The sequence below is a fragment of the Trachymyrmex cornetzi genome, unplaced genomic scaffold, assembly GCF_001594075.2.
Source record: "Trachymyrmex cornetzi isolate Tcor2-1 unplaced genomic scaffold, Tcor1.1 scaffold406, whole genome shotgun sequence".
Taxonomy (NCBI): Eukaryota; Metazoa; Arthropoda; class Insecta; order Hymenoptera; family Formicidae; genus Trachymyrmex; species Trachymyrmex cornetzi.
The window spans coordinates 254,847-272,539 of record NW_017298811.1 but is presented as its reverse complement, the minus strand read 5'-3'; the positions used below and the strand labels follow the sequence as shown (position 1 = coordinate 272,539).

The 17,693-nt window shown below is 35.2% G+C and overlaps 2 protein-coding genes across 3 annotated transcripts; both read left to right on the top strand.

The window, feature by feature from the left end:
• The first annotated feature begins 389 nt into the window (after positions 1-389).
• Positions 390-10,215, top strand: kermit (PDZ domain-containing protein GIPC-like protein kermit). Of its 2 annotated transcripts, none has more exons than XM_018512426.1 (6): positions 390-642; positions 6,786-7,138; positions 8,608-8,704; positions 8,786-9,168; positions 9,468-9,549; positions 9,880-10,215. In XM_018512426.1, exons 2-6 carry the CDS (start codon positions 6,794-6,796, stop codon positions 10,035-10,037), a joined length of 1,065 nt encoding a protein of 354 aa, XP_018367928.1. In that variant the 5' UTR covers positions 390-642; positions 6,786-6,793; the 3' UTR covers positions 10,038-10,215. The 2 variants fall into 2 exon arrangements, with proteins under 2 accessions (XP_018367928.1, XP_018367927.1); XM_018512425.1 differs by lacking the exon at positions 390-642 and adding an exon at positions 1,867-2,026.
• Positions 10,216-12,656: 2,441 nt separating this feature from the next.
• SCOT (Succinyl-CoA:3-ketoacid CoA transferase) lies at positions 12,657-15,656 on the top strand. Its single transcript, XM_018512424.1, has 7 exons — positions 12,657-13,045; positions 13,464-13,844; positions 13,926-14,351; positions 14,447-14,555; positions 14,676-14,892; positions 15,006-15,217; positions 15,412-15,656. Exons 1-7 carry the CDS (start codon positions 12,965-12,967, stop codon positions 15,597-15,599), a joined length of 1,614 nt encoding a protein of 537 aa, XP_018367926.1. The 5' UTR covers positions 12,657-12,964; the 3' UTR covers positions 15,600-15,656.
• Positions 15,657-17,693: the final 2,037 nt, after the last annotated feature.

Genomic DNA, 17,693 nt, shown 5'->3' with positions numbered 1-17,693 from the left:
AAATTATAATTGAGCCCAAAACAAACGAACGCATCTTATGGTGAAAAAACGATTTCCTTTCGTAATGATTTAGACCCAGTTTCACAACTCGCTTATTCATTATCTCTTTCTAACTCTAGAATTGGAAAGAGAAACAAGTTGAACCTCGATTAAAAGTTAAACCGTGAGTTGTGAAACTGGATCTTATTGATAAAATGACAAAAAAATATTCATGTATTTTTTCAACGTTTTTTTTTTTAAACAAATTTCGCAGAGAACGGCTCCCAACAGTGCACTGTTCGCACCTCATTGTTAACGTTATGACGCAGCGATAGATACCTGACGGGGTTTTGAGGAGGATCGGCCGGCACGAGAAGGGGCCCCGCACGATCAGTCCTCTCGCCGCTGCTTTCCGCTCACGGTGGCACGCGAGCTCGTGAAATCTGCCTCATGCGATTTTCTCCCGCTACATAATGTTCTCTCATACCCGAAGGAAGTGCCGTTGGTATTAAATGAATTAGAAGACACGTCGCGCAGGTGAAATTCACTCGAACCGTGTCGTCTACCTCGAGAGGACTTCCGGGGGTTTCCGGCGGATATTTATTTTTTTGGATATGTACCACAGAAATAACTCTACAAATATGTGAAAAGGAAAACTTCAAGGTATATATTTCAGACTCAATAGAGAAACCTTATTCTTGAAACCAATTATTCTTAAACGGTAGATAAATTATTGATGAGTACGATCGTAACGGGAAAATTGATTCTAAAGACATTCTATAGATATTCATATACTCATTTTAGTCTTTGAAAAATAGACAATAGAATGTTTTTATTAATGTTATCGGTCGTTCCCTTTTGTCTCGATCTTGGAAATTAAAAATTTTGGAATAGAATCCTCTCCGAAATAATTTGATTCAATTAAAAACAATACTTTTGATAAAACGAATGAGCCATTTATAATTGATAAGTGAACTGTTAGGCCGTGATCATTGTCATAAATGATCGGCAGTGATGATACTGATATATTAACAGTATAAATTAATCGAGCTCTCTATATTAAAAATAATATTACAAAAAAAATATGGATATATTAATTCTATCTTTTTAATAGTCTATCATAATTCTGGAATTATGATAGACTATTATCATTGTGAAAAATTCAAATTTGATCTCTGAATTCTTTTCGTAAAATTCGACGTAATAGAAGAAGCTAATGGTTCTTTTTATCAATACGGAATAACTTTAATCTCCATTCAACTTAATTTTCATTTTTTTTCTAATTCTTAAAATTAGAAAAAGATGACGATTAAATTGAACCAAGCTTGAACCTGTATTGATGGAAACGAATATAAAATCCAATTTTGACGGTTTGATTTTCTGGTGACGAATTTCTATCAGCTATACAGCAGAGATCTCCAAAGGACGTCCTAAAGACGTCCAGAAAACATCCTTAAAGCCGTGTCTACTTATTGGAGGTTGCAGATTGCGAAGTAAAGATTATTCAGCCAATTAGAACGAAACGGATTAAAACTAAAATGGTCTGATTGGTCGAATTTTAATTTCTAATTCGCAATCCTCAGTCTCCAATACGTATATAGTATGTTTATGTCCTCTGAAAATAAATATCCTAAAGACATCTTCAGGATATTTTTTGGATGAAGTACATATACTCTTCTTTTCTTCATCGCACGCCCTCCGCGTGATGATCGAGATTGATCATCGTCGATCTTTGGATTCGCGGTTCGACGCGGATCGCGAATCTCATTCGCGCCTGTGACGCGATAGAGATCGAGCGTGCGAGCGATAACGGGTAAACGATAACGGGCGGACGAGTAGAAAGAAAGGGGTATTTGGGTCCCGGTGGCTAGCCAGTTGCGACGACGAACGCGTCGCGGTTGATTGCTGCTCCGTCAGTACTCTGCGACACTCTACGTGATCGCCGAATAAAGTGTCCTTGCGTCTTTCGTTACGTCGTCATCGTGAAAAAAAAAGCTCATACGGACGCGGATACGGGCAGGTGCGCGCCGATCACGGCGAGGAAGAGGTGAGAGGCCGGTCTTCTCGGTTGCAGGTTCCGGACGGGCGTTGCGTGTTATTTGTACTCGCCGGCGTGTACTCGCTCGTAACGTTACGGTATTGACGTGTATACCATTGTAATATAGGGTGTCCCGAAAACCGCCGACAAGTTTTCTGCCGCTCACGGAGAAAAATGTTAAGTAATATGAGAGCTAGAATTAATCAATTTAACGTAATTGGCAGGTTTATATATAGGGACAGATGTTCATAATTTATGTAAAATTTACTTTTCTGATAAATGAGCAATCGTTGTACATTATAGCTGTACTATAATATACCTTTTACATTTTGTTAAGTAAATCTATAAATTATCAATATCTCAATACATATTTACTTCATCGACGAGTATTTTTTATCTTAGCCTGAAAAATTTACTTTACTGTGCGACAAAAAATATACAGGTGTATAAAGTCTTGAAAGTATGATTTACTTTACTAAAAGGTAATGATTACTTGAATGATTTTACTGTAATTGTACTGTTTACTTTATACTTCCGACCGTATTTTTACTTTCAAGCAAGAGTAAAGTTTATCATGAGTTTCGCAAAAATAGTCAACATATTTTTACTAGTCTTATAAAAATGACGATTTTTCTCCGTGTTTAGAAGATTTATTTAAAAGAAAAATATATGTACAATATATGTATATAAATAAGAGAAGTGCTGTTACTTTCGCTGTATAACATTCCGATATCGCGCAAAACCTGTTATATTACCTCGTTTGTCTCCCGTGGCACATTCATAGCAATGCGACGATGACAAAACGAAGAGTCGGAAATTATTATGCACAGTTGTGTAATTATTTGCCGCTCGATTTGCGGCGTCAGCCTTCAGTGGAGAAAAATGTCTGGTTGGATTAATTGGAATTCTAATAAAAAATGGATGAGAATTAGAATGTTTCGTTAAATCTATTACTACAATTCTAGTTGCGACAAGCGGAATTTTGACTGATACAATAAAAATTTTCTGATTCGTTCATTTTTAATCAGACATTTTTCTCAATGCGTCGTGTTGCAAGACGCGCTAATTGGAAACGCGATAAGCAACTTTTATCGAGTAAATTTCGACCCGGACGGTTGAACAATCAGACTCGGGTGAGAGTTGCTCTCCAGTGCCAACGCACCGTGGAATAAATGTCAAACGGTAAAACATTGGAGCCAGTAGTCTACGAAGCAAATATAAATCGGCGTATGCCGCTAATTAGTCGGCAGAGCGAAACAAAATTTAATAAAGGAAAGGAAATCTCTCATGTTGATATAATGCGTGTGCTCGTTTCATATTTTATTCCTAGCCGGATTTGGGTCGTGAATTTTTTTAAATTCTTTATTGTGTTATACTGGCATATGCTAGCAATTAATGGCGAACGAGCTTGATGATGAACCCAATCGCAATTTGCGGTACAATCTCCTTTTGGATTCATCAGAGATAATTGACCGTAATCGGAGACAATTGGAATGGCGATATTGCGCTTCGTGAACAATTCGCATTGTCGTAGCAGAATAGCCGTTTACGAAATCCACGCCGGCGGCTTGCAATTGCAATTGCAATCAGAGGTTGCGACGCGATGCCAACGACCTGTAAACCAAATCCGCCTGTGCCATTGGCTACGGTCAGCAGAAAAAGCAGCTTTGCATAACTGTTGCAAGATTTTTTAATATAATTGGTTTATACATTTAATTCAGTGAGAGAATTCAGAACAAGAATCAATTATATATTAAAGGATTTTATAATTGCAAAGCTGCTTTTTTTGTGCTGAATGCAGCCATTTGTGGAAACAAGTACATCATGAATATTTCGAGGAACGATCTGTTATCGTTTGAGTTTTAACACCATCTGGATTATGAGATAAAATTACTGACAACGTACGAGATACTCCATCATAATCTCCGTCATGATCTGCTGTAATTCTACTCTCTAAAACTTTTGCAGTGAATCTCACTCTAAAGAGTGAAATTTCATTTTTAGTCCGGTTCCAATAAATTAACTTTAACCTCAGTTTAATTTACTGTTTATCTTTTCCTAATTCTTAAAAATTAAAGTTAACACTGAAACTTACGGTAGAACCGTAAGACCTTAAAGATTAAAAATTAAACCATTCTTTTTCAAGACTGACTCAATTTTCATTATTTAGAGCAGATTCCATTCCAAAAAATTTAGAGAATACTAATATATTTAATGAAATATTAACTCATAATATTAGAAAGCTTGAAAATTATTTAACTAATCTCTTCTAGAAAAAAGATAACTTTCATTATCTTTTTATGCACTATTAAGAAATTATGCACTGCGAAATTTAATTTTTGCAAAAAAAGATACACCTTATAATCATCGGGAAATACGAAGAATTCATATGCACATTCGCTGCAGTTATCAGATTGATTGAAATCAAACTGGTTTGAATTTCTGACCTTTGCTGTTATTATAACCGAAGAGAAACGCATTAGGTTTGAAATACTCTGGATAACAATTGCGTTAGGTTGAAATTTGAAGCGAATAGCGCGAATAACATATGTTACGTAGGTAGTTTGCGAGTATAGCGCATGATTATAGTTTTACTATATATTTTCCTGCTGAGCTGTTATCCTCATTGCGTAACACGGATCGGCAAGAACAACGTTTTTCCAACGCACTCGCGTGACGCCGGACACTGTCCCGTGGATTTTGCGATAACTCAGAACACGTGCGATGAAATATTACGGACTGATGAAAACGACATAAGTAGAAGACGGGAATTTGTACTTTCTAAATTTTTTAAAGTGAAATCTCACTCTAAGGAGTAAAAATTAAATCAATCTTAAAAAGGAGTGGCTCAATTATTTTCAATCTTTAAGAACAAGATTTCACTTTTCAGAGCGATAATTCATTTTAAAAGTTTTAGAGAGTAAATACGTTGTACATAAAACCATTTTCTGTTTGATGTGACAAACGTTAGAGTTGATTATCCGAAATATCAGAATCCTCTTCGTGATTTAAATCTCAGATTTCGATCTATGATCGCGACGTTGTTATCTCGTGCGATTAAATAAAACTTAAAACTGTGGCATGTGAATATTCAATGAACATTCTCAGACATTCTATCAAAGAAGGCGAAGAAAAACATACATAAAAAAACATACATATACAATGACCGATATAATTCCTCGCTGAAAGAGGATGATTCAGGCGAATAATGAGTACTGTATGAAAGAAGACTATAATTTGAAGACTGTCTGGGTGGCATGAATCGAAAACGAGGCAACTGATGAGGAAGGCTTGGTTTTGTTTAAAAATGTTACGTACACTGAGAAAAAAATATGATCAATTTTAATAAATATTTAGTTCGTGTATGAAAGAAGACTATAATTTGAAGACTGTCTGGGTGGCATGAATCGAAAACGAGGCAACTGACGAGGAAGGCTTGGTTTTGTTTAAAAATGTTATGTACCCTGAGAAAAAAATATGATCAATTTTAATAAATATTTAGTTCAATACTGTCAACTAAACATTTTCTTACAGTAAATAAATACTTGTTCAGTAAAAAGAATGATTGTTAAATCAAATTAATATTTCTTGTATCACAAATAAATATATCTTTATATTTAATAAATATTTAATTGGCAGTATTCAACTAAATATTTATTAAAATTGATTAAATTTGTTCTCAGTTTAGAAACCTCTTACGTTTGGAGGTTTCTTTGCGAGAAAGACGTCGGTTTCCCGAGTAGATAACGAAACGTCGCGCCCGAGAGACGCGTACTTAATTAATACGCACGTTGTTCCGTGCATGACCATCGCGCACGTGAGTGATTTCGCGTACCAAGTTCGAGATAAGCATATAATACAGAAGAAACGAGCATATAATGGATACTCTTGGCAATGGAACATGTGGTCGATACATGCTTTTATCTCCTGAACGTGTGGCCGGCGGTTTCGCGAGATTGCAATTACCGTGTACCTCTCCCGTGGTTCTCATTTCTCTTATCTTATGTCAATACCGTGCATCTAAGAATCGAATGTATTCGCAGAAGTGATTGTTGAGCCGATAATTATTAAGATTATTACGTCGCACGATGTAACGATTGCTAAGTTAACTTCTTACCTTCGCAATTTTTATTTCTCACTGTGATTTCTTCAATGAAATTGAGAAATTCGTGCACGAAAAGAACGTTGAAGTATCTAAAAATTTAGGTAGATACAAATCTGAAATTAATCTGAAAATAATTTTGTTGGATCATCAAAATAATTATGTAGGTAACTCAAACATGAGTAATGCTACAAAAAGTTTTAAACGTCCTACATATATAATTATTTTGATGGTCTCCAACAAATTATTTTCAAATTTATATTTAGCTAAACTTTTAAATACTTCAGCGAAACTTTATTTTTCTGTGAAATAAATTATTAATTTATTATATATATAGATTAAAGTAACTTCAGCAAAAGAAAAATATTATTTTTAATCTCACTATTATCTGCAGTACTCCATAAACATTCGGCAAACTAGGTATTTTATACGAACTTAAATCCTTAAAACGCGACTAGCTATTGTGGTATCATAAATCATTGTCGCGATCATGTCGATTCCATCTCAAGATAGCAGCGTGAAAGGATCGCGGGAGGCTCAGAGTCGCACATTTCTCAGTTATCGACTAGCCGGTTATAATAACTCAATTTTGCGATGAGAATCCAGCACGTCACACCGGATTCTGAATAACGGGGCCTTCCTTTATACAATAATTTATTTTCATAGACTCGAGGATGCCGCTGTTCAAGGCGCGGGCCACGCCGAGATCGCCGGTAACGGAGAAGGCCGCAAATGGTATGCAGTATTACAACCACCAGCATCATCAGCATCAGGCCGGCAGTGACAATGGTCATGACAACGACGCGAATGGTAACGGTACCGGTAGCCAGTCGGGGAACGGTGCTCCTCCTCTTCAACACGAACAGACGAGATTGCCACCCCGGGACCCGCGGCCGTCGACGCTGGTCTTCCACTGCCAACTGGCCCACGGCAGTCCTACGGGACTGATATCGGACTTCAGCAATGTACGGGAACTGTACCAGAAAATTGCCGAACGTTATGACCTGCCCGCGGAGGAGGTGAGCGCGAAGACTGCGATAAAAGCCGCGAAATAGTTGAAACTTTCTTATCGAGAGAAGAAAGGATTCGTTAAATCAGTATATCGAAGGACTGAACCACATCGTTAATTCGTTGAGCTGTTTCTTTGGAGATAGAATTGGTTGTTAGCGTTGAAACTTATAAGCTGGTATAAATTTATAGTTCGTTCTTGTTTCAAGATAGTCTCAGTCTTGAAACATAATAGGTACAGTATAAATGTAAGTCTTGTGCAATAAGATATTAAGTATCGTTTTAAGATGCTAAAATCGCTTTGGGATTAGTTTGTGATTTGTAATTGATTTACATTTTAAAACTGTACTTAAGATGTTTAACTCCAAGTATGTAATACATATTTGGGTCATTCATATCATGCATTTCTTAAATTTACTTTGAAATTATACTAGGAACAATTCACTAAATAATAGACTCTATATTCTTTCCTTTCTTTAATACACAACTTTACTTTAAATACTTTCTAAAGATGTTAAAGTATATGTAAGAATCCACGAAATGCTGTGAAATGTAGGCAAAATTACGCGAGTCCTCCTTTACATTTGGAGAAATCGGCAACGCGGGCCGGTGCCGTCAGACTTAATGGTAATGGAGCTGCTCGGAGTGGCAACGGCTTGGTTTCCAACGCAAAGCGTCCCACGTAGGGAGAAACGACACCGGACGCAGGAAGCGCCGGTCACGGACCGTGGCCTCTCTCCCGTCGACCTGGCGGATATGTCTCGACTAGACGAGAGAGAAAGAGGAGAGAGCCACGTGTAATTCATCGTATAAACGCGGTCGTCGCGATGTAACCAGGTCGCTCGTCGACTCGTTATGGGTCGCTTGAAACGTGAGGGATCTAGCTTCTCTCGCAATCTCTAAGCTAAATAAACCATCGTAGCACCACGCTGTATCGCAATGATGGCTGAAGGAAATTAAGAAAATAAATCTGGATGTATATAATTTAAATTTTACGGAATGTTTGCAGTAAGATTTAAATCAGACATCAAAATTAAGTTGGTTAAATCGTTAAGTCATGAAGGAATAGTATTAAATCTAGAGCGAAGATGACATTTTTAATAAAAATATATTTAATCTTTCACTGGCAACATAAACTCTTCTGTCAACAATCAGGGTCTTCGAGAAATAGAGCAAATTTTTTATTGTTTTGGATTATATAAAAATCTGAAAAAATTCTAGTCAAAGTTTTAACGAGTTTTTACCATCATAGAAGTCGGATTATATTTTACTTATTTTTTATGGATTTAAATTCATCTGCCAAAATTCATAATTAAAATATTGTTGTTGCCTTTAAAGACCCCAAATATGAAAAAGGGTTGATATACATAAAGATGAACAACTTAAATAGAAGACTTTGTAAAATTTGGGAGATGGTGAAGGAGTAAAGGTGAGTTATAGTGCTCAAATGTTGAAAATAAAATAAAATTTGACGTTCCAGATCCTTTTTTGCACGCTCAACACGCACAAAGTGGACATGACGGAGCTATTAGGCGGGCAAATCGGTGTGGGCGACTTCATATTCGCACATAAGAAAGGTTACTGTTATACTTTCCTGCAATTAGAAAGCATAGGTTGCATGAAGCAGATAAAAAGTAATTAATGCATTTTCGGTGCAGGCCAACCGAAAGAAATCGAGTTGGTGAAAACGGATGACGCTTTGGGCCTGACGATCACTGATAACGGTGCCGGCTACGCTTTCATAAAACGTATAAAGGAGGGTTCTGTGATCGACAGGATAAAGGTGATCGAAGTGGGCGATCATCTCGAGAGGATTGACTCGACCAGCCTTGTCGGCAGGCGGCATTTTGAGGTGGCGAAGATGCTGAAAGATATACCGAAGGGTTCGACGTTCACACTCAGGCTGGTGGAGCCGCAAAAGAACGGCTTTGGTAGCATCGGACCGCGTGGTGATCTCAAAAAAGGAAAAAAGCCTGGCTATGGATCCGGCAAGGAGACTTTGAGATTCAAGGCTGACGGTAGCGCACAACTCGTAGAGCAGGTGTGTAAAATAGAAACGATGTCAGATTCAAGTGGTGAACTCGTGAGATAAATAAATAGTTTTATCGGGAGTGACGTTTCTCTGATAATATTAATCCTCAAAAATGATGAGTAAAACAAGTGCTAGTTTCCTATGTTATGAGATGTTTGAATTATCTAGATATCACACACACACTTTGAGATTATATATTTATTTATATTATTATATATATATATATATATTTCGATATACCGCTTTTCATCCCAGTTGAATGGACAGTTGCGCACATTGAGCGATAATTAAAGTAAATATTTTCATAGATTGATGATGCCGCTGCGATAGGCGTCGAGAAGATTAACACTATCTTGGAAAGCTTCATGGGCATTTCCGATACAGAGTTAGGTAAGTTCAACTCAAGGAACACACCAAGTCAAGAGAAAATCAAAATGACTTTAACGTCATGAAAATTAAAATGATGATTTTGGGTTAGAAAATTTGACTGTTTATTGAGAATTAAAATAAAGTCATTTTAATTTTTTGTTGACTTTTATGCCTTCCTAAGGAATATATAAATATTAGCATACAGATAATCGTGTGTGTGTAACAATATAAATACGAGAATTCCAATTAGCACGGCGGCAACAAGACTTTTCTAGTTTTATTGATGAATTTTTTAGTCTCTTTCTTTTTTATTTTAAGATTGATATTCGATTGTTATCTGATTTATTACAGCGACACAAATCTGGGAACTTGCCGAGGGTAAATGCAACAGTATAGACTTCGCCGAAGCGATAGACAACTCCGACTTGGAGGACTTCGGTTTTACTGACGATTTTGTGATCGAATTGTGGGGCGCTGTGACGGATGCCAGAGCGGGCCGGCATCGATGACGTGAGGATCAGCGATGTAATGACAATCCCAAATGTCGAATGATAAAGCGATGAAATTATCTGTGAACGAAGTGTTTTTCTGATTGAAGAAGATGACGTTCGTTCATTCTCGTGTTACCGTAATCCAGAGGCCTACACGTGGACGCGCGTTTAGTGTTAATCGTGATTACATTTCTCTCTGAACATTTTTATTTAAAAAATCGCTGCGTTCAGCAGAAAAAGCAGCTTTTGTAAAATTTTTTAATATGATTGATTTATACATTTAAATCCAGTGAGAAACTAATACAAAAATTAAAGAATTAATTTTACAACAGTTGTAAAGCTGCTTTTTCTGCTGAACGCAATCAACGAATAATTTGATTTACGAATGTTCCTCAAATGCGAATCGAGCTATTGGCGTATTCGATCCTAGATACGTGGCGAAGATGTAGGCTAAAATCTATAATATACTCCGAATAATCGTATCATACACTGTGTCATATGGCAAGAGCGTAACAACTCAAATTGGAAATAAAGGTAATCCTTTACAGATTGCGCAGAAAATTAATGACAATATTTTTTATATTATTCTAAAGATATTGTCTTAAAGAATTATATTAAAAAAGTATTTATTATTGTAAATTCTTTCTCTTCTTTTGTATTAAAGCACCGATCTTAATTTCCTTGTAATAACGAAACAATTCTGTTCGTTCAAATCGATATCGATGTCCCTATAAAAAAAAACGCGGAAAATATCTGTTAGTGACTACTATAATATTAATTATTCGAACGATAGCGTAAACATGCTGATTGACATTATCAAACGACGTCATTGCGTTGGTATCGCGCGATATCAACAATATTATTCTAACATGAGCCGTATTAGTATTCATTAGTATCAACCCAGGCAACAGGCGTGTCTAGAAGACATCTCGAAGATGTCTTTAGTTTGATAAAGAATGTTTGAAAATCAAGGATGTAAAACTTGTTTTTCCAATTATTTCATAAGAAGTCTCTCAAGAATTGTAGAACATCTTGATATCTTATAAGATATTTTAATGTTCCCTGAGAAGCATTCGGATGTTATAGTGATAAGAATGGATTAATATATATTTTAATACATATTTAAGTTCACGCGATGTGATCATAAGAGTGCGAGAAATTATTATATTCATTTTCGAGAAATAAAATCTTTATAATAAAGGCATGATCTTCATTGATTTCACATGTCGAATAAATATTTATTATGAAACCAAACGACGTCTTGATGGCTATTTATAGAATGTATATCGCCATTGTAAAAATGTTGATGCTCGCTATCTAAGCTGACGAAGGTATCTGGAGAAATCAGTTTTTTGTTAAAACACGTATAAGAAACAGACTCTATAATAAAGGCATGATCTTCATTGATTTCACATGTCGAATAAATATTTATTATGAAACCAAACGTCTTGATGGCTATTTATAGAATGTATATCGCCATTGTAAATGTTGATGCTCGCTATCTAAGCTATAATGAAGGTATCTTGGAGAAATCAGTTTTTTGTTAAAACACGTATAAGAAACAGACCCAAGTAAAACACAGAAATGAGGATATCATTATGACCTCATTCGTCACTTATAAGTCAATTTTTAGGTATCAAATGACGTCATGATGACGTTCTATGATATAATTATGACTTCGCGTTCTACCTGAGGACCTCTCTAATTCTCTTTAGCATTATTACGCAAGAATTTCAACAATTTATTAAAAACATGTAATATTGTATTTTATAAATTCTTATACATATTAAATATAACATATGATTAAATATATTATGTAACATAATATATGATAAATAAGAGCACCTTTTGGAGTTATTTTCATGTTGCAAATGCTGATCCACGATATTTTTTTGTGTATCTTTATACAATAAATTAATTAATTGTCGTCCATTGCAGATAAAATAATTCTTGAAAAGTCGTGTGGAGATCTTATATTAAGAAATGCAAGTAAAAAAAATAAGATATATGTATTTGTTGTGCTATCAAATCGTTCCTCTTTTACATCAATATCTAATATCTGCATAATCGTTTGAAAGCTGATGTCCTCGCTACAAAACGGCGTAGACACGATAAACACGTTTTCTATCAGTGTCGTATTTCACGATAAGGCCTGTGTTAGAACAATTCCGTGCCCTAAAAAAGAAAAAGAATGAGAAGAACATGGCTAATTATAATTATTAATAAAAAACAATTTGATAGATAAAAATAATTAACTTATATTGTTTAAAAAATAATATTTTATACTTAATATTGTTTACAATAATGCCAATAATAACACTAGTAATTTGTGAAATAATGCCAATAATAACACTAGTAATTTGTGAAATTTTATTTTTGAAATTCTAAGTATAATTATGTAATTTAAATTAAATACTAATGCACGCTAACATCAGCTGTTATAAGTGCGTTCTAATATGAGCTTTAAACTCGAAATCTCCTCCTCTTAAAACTGTTTCTTGAACTTTCTTTGTACCTCTTCCTTATACTCTGATTTCCGACCCAATCATGTGAGTCGTAGTACCAATTTCTTGAGCTTTAATACAGATTAATACGTTCCTGATCGCATACTTTTAAATTGAAATGTCGACGCGCGCTCCATTCTGTCCAGTCACCGTTCGTATCTCCGTGCGTGAGTGTTGGTGAGAGGTTAGGTTTCGCAGGTTTCCGCGGCGCGAAGTTCCTTAACAATTGTTGCGAGTTGCGAGACAGTATTTCGGTACGTCGAGACTGATTACAACGAAAAAACGGAGGATACACAATCAAGACAAATAAGATATTCATTCCGGGAAGAATTGATGAAGTAATATCAGAGCAGATAGCGTTAAATCTCGAGATAGCGTTAACCTCCGACGGACTTATATACGTCTTACGAATAACAATTGTGCGTTTAACATACGGTGACCATGGCATTTGCAATGAGAGGGGTCAGCGGTGTATTTCTGCGTTGGAGCAGCGGCCCCCAGGGTGCCATAAAAGTATCACGGGTGCGTAAACAGCTCTCGTTGTGTTATCAGACGTACGTATAACCTACGCCTGAAAAAGTTATCTTAACTCTCTATTTGTTTCCATAGCGATATTGCAATATAATTAACTGTCTGCAATATACATTTTAAATCAATTTAAAAATTATGCAATTACATCTTTGGCGTATAATTACTTGTTTTAAGAAACTGCTATTTGTTTAATGATTTGTTATTTTAATGTAGTTCGTTGATTTAAAAAAATATTTTTATATACTCTCTCTCTCTCTCTCTCTCTCTCTCTCTCTCTCTCTTTCGTATCTCTGAATGTATATTTTATTTCTCATTTTTGCAACTATTAGTATAGTGCATTCTTTAATTTTTGAAGGTACACATTTTAAAATATTTTTTAGGCAGATCTAATTTAAATTTTATTTAACAGGTATGCACAGTTAATTTCTCCATCAAAGCTGATATCCCAGAAGTGGAGCAGGAGGTTGAAAAGCTGAAAACACCAGTAGGAAATGGTAAAATCTTCAAAAATATAGAGGAAGCTGTGTCTGACGTACATGATGGAGCCAAACTTTTGGTTGGTGGATTTGGTCTCTGTGGCATTCCAGAGAATTTAATAGCAGCTATATTAAAAAAGGGCTCAAAAGATCTAACATTAGTTTCGAATAATGCTGGGGTAGAAGACTTTGGACTGGGTATATTGTTAAAGGATCACAGGGTTAAAAGGATGATTGCATCGTATGTGGGAGAAAATCCTGAATTTGAAAGGCAGTATCTTAATGGTCAATTGGAGGTTGAACTAACACCACAGGTAATGCTTTAAAAATAAGAAAAAGTACGTTATAAATCTCGTAAATTGTTACAAGTCGAATAACGATTATTACTTACTTAGGGCACTTTGGCGGAACGTGTAAGAGCAGGTGGTGCTGGCATTCCAGCTTTCTATACTCCCACAGCTTTTGGTACCATCGTACAAGAGGGCAATGTCATTGTAAAATACGACAAGAACGGCAATGCCGAGATATCGGGTGAGCCGAGGAACGTAAATCAATTTGATGGACGAAATTACGTTTTGGAAACCGCCATCACTGGCGACTTTGCGCTCGTGAAGGCGTGGAAAGCCGACACCGCCGGCAATCTAATTTTTCGGAAATCGGCGAGGAATTTCAATCCTGTGATGTGTAAGGCGGCCAAAGTAGCAATCGTCGAAGTGGAGGAAATTGTGGAACTTGGCCAATTAAATCCTGATCACATTCACTTACCTGGTATTTTTGTAGACAGAATTGTGAAGGGGCCATCTTATGAAAAACGGATTGAGGTTGGCGCTTATTTACTTTAATTAATAATCGTTATGCATATTTAATTATATATAATTTATGTAAATGTTTTATGAATATAATTTTTTTTCTGCAGAAACGTTCGACGAAACAAACCATAAAGCCTAAGAAAGTGACACCGGCTAGTAAAGCAAGGAATATGATTATCAGGCGCGCTGCCCTCGAATTTAAGGATGGAATGTATGGTAAGTTTAAAATATAAACTTGTTAAATACTTGAATTGAAGATATAGATACTCTGAAAGATTTCGAATGAAATAATCAATTTTCTTATCAATTCTGTATTTAAATCGGAAATTTTTGCAGCAAATTTGGGAATCGGTATGCCTATGCTTGCTAGTAACTATATCCCGAAGGGCGTGAAAGTGACATTACAATCAGAAAATGGTATTCTTGGGTTGGGTCCTGTTCCGGATGAAGATGACGTCGACGCGGATCTTATCAATGCTGGAAAGGAAACTGTAACTGTTTTGCCCGGTGCTGCTTTCTTTAGTAGTGATGAAAGCTTTGGAATGATTCGAGGGTTTGTATATAATTATTTATATAGATTAATTATTAGCATGTTCCTTTCACAACAAATATTAGGATATATTCAAAGTAAACAAGTTTAATAATTATATATTTTTACACACACAGAGGTCATATTGATCTGACTATTCTTGGAGGCATGCAAGTGTCGGAGAACGGAGATTTAGCTAACTGGATGATACCGGGTACGATGGTAAAAGGCATGGGTGGTGCCATGGATCTTGTTTCCGCGGCAAGCACGAAGGTAGTGGTAACTATGGAGCATACAGCTCGAGACGGAAGTCCAAAAATTTTGAAGAATTGCACCTTGCCTGTTACAGGTAAAAACCGGTGATACTTCAATTTTTTTTATTTTGCCTACATGTAAAATAAGAAAATAATTTAATGTTGTAATTCCTTACCACGAGTCTCACTCGTGGTTGTAGGCCAAAGGGTTAATATATTTTAAAAGTAATTATTTTTTAATATTTCTGTATTTCTAGTTACTTTATGTAATTACTTTTGTTCTTTACAGGTCAGCAATGTGTAGATTTAATTATCACAGAGCTTGGAGTATTTGAAGTAGTGAAAGGAGAAGGATTAAAGCTTATTGAGATCGCACATAATGTTGATATTAGTCAGGTTATCAGTTCAACAGACTGTGAATTCAGTGTTGCCGACGATCTTAAGGAAATGGGACAAGTTACAGACGAGGATTTATAAGTTGTAATATATTTCACAAATGTGATATGCAATATAATAATTCAATGTTACGATGCCTGAAAGTAAATTTTTAATACATTTTAAATTATAAATATGCAATTTATAACAAATAAAATAGAGCTATTGATTACGCATAATTATGTTTCTGTTGATATATCCATTTTTTTCTGTAGATTCGTATTTTTCGTGTAATATATTGTATTGTGTTTCAATTATCAAGTAAACATTACGACTGATGCTTGATTAATTACTGTACATTAACTGCATTATATTGTACAAAACAGTTAATACATTTTTTAAATGTATATATATTCTTATTTGTTGTAAATTATCAAATTTTTTTCTTGATTATGATATGTCGCGTTTGCAAAGAAATATTATATATACTAATTAGCATTATGATACTAGATAAACAAAATGATTTTGTAACATATCTTATGGAATAAAAGTTTTTAATATTTTTGATATGCGTTTTTTTCTTTGATCGATATTCCTAATTCTAATGTTATTTACAATTTTATATACACTCAGAATTTAAATTAAATAAATGTAATACATACGTGATTTAGTCGGCGCCAAATCCAAATATTCAAACTTTGTTCAACGTTGAATACGACGATCACATTAAATAAGGATAGGAAGTACGTCTAGTATTATAATAATTATCAGTATATTCTATATTATTATTCTTCATTATGAGATAATGATTATGACAAGAGAAATTTAATTCTTTAGCAACTCAAAAAACATAGCGATATGAAAATTTTGATAATCTTATAGAGATTGTCAAGTTGTAAGAACAAATAAAAGTAATGCAACTTGAGATTAATGTCTCAAAACATATAGAAACCTTGAAGCTTGATGTTGCACATTATAAGCAATTTAATTTATGATATTACTACTGTAATTCAATTGGTTTGGGTATTTAGACAGAAAAATTAATTCTATATGTAGTTTAAATGACTACGTAGGTAATATATAAATTCACATAGAATTATATAGAAGCGTACTTAAGATCCAGCTAGACAGTTAAAGATTCTTCTTGCTTTCTTGTTAATATATCTACCTGATTTTGACATGCTTTATCATCACATTTACACAACAAGGTTACACTTGTTATAGTCCTTCTACAATAAGCAGCAAATCAGAAGTTCTAAACGATCTTAAGTCATAATCGGTGAAGTTGGCCAATAGCCAACTTGAACGATTTGGTTAAGACTGGTTAAGACTTCTGACGTTCTGACATTCTTGTGGCTTATTGTAGAAGGCCCATTATTCTTTCTTATGCAATCACACATCCGTGATGAACAATTTCCTTTACAGTCACATTCACAACCAGATTTTTTGGGGCGTCGAGTGGTTCGCCGCTCAGTGCGATTAATTTGTGATCTGTGGATCCGGATTCGATCCCACCTGCGTCCCGCACACGCGATTTTTCACGTTTGTTGTTCGGATTCAGTGTTATGGCCGCAGCACAGACTTTTGCGTAACGCATAACGCATAGTGCATAAGCGAATCAACTAATCAGAAGCTTTCCTTTCCTCTCATTCCATGGAAAAGAAGAATTTCGATTGGTTGATTCCCTTATGCACTATGCATTATGCGTTATGCAAGAGTCTGTGCTGCGGCCATTGAACTGTAGTTTAACGCTCGAGTGTTGACAAACACTAAAAGAGTGCACATGCATTATGCAAAAACATAAAACGAGCCTCTGCTCCCCGAAGAGGGCTAAAAATTGATACACGTGGTACTGTGACCTCTCAAGTGGGATTGGAAAACCAAACCCGGGGAATATATTTTCTAAGAATAAAAAAAAGTAATTAAAGGTTGTAAACTGTTTGTTCACAAAATTCGCATTGGTGAGTTCTGTGGAAAAACATTTAGAAACATTAGTTGCTTTTTTTTTCTTAGTCTCTTAAGTGTATATATTTTTTAAGACATTAATCTCAAGTTGCACTACTTTTACTTATTAGTCTTGCAACTTGGCAATCTCTATAAAACTATCAACATTTTCAGTCATTATCCCTGTTTTTTGAGTTGCTAAAAAATTAAATTTCTCCTGTCATAATAATCATTATCTCATAATGAAGAATA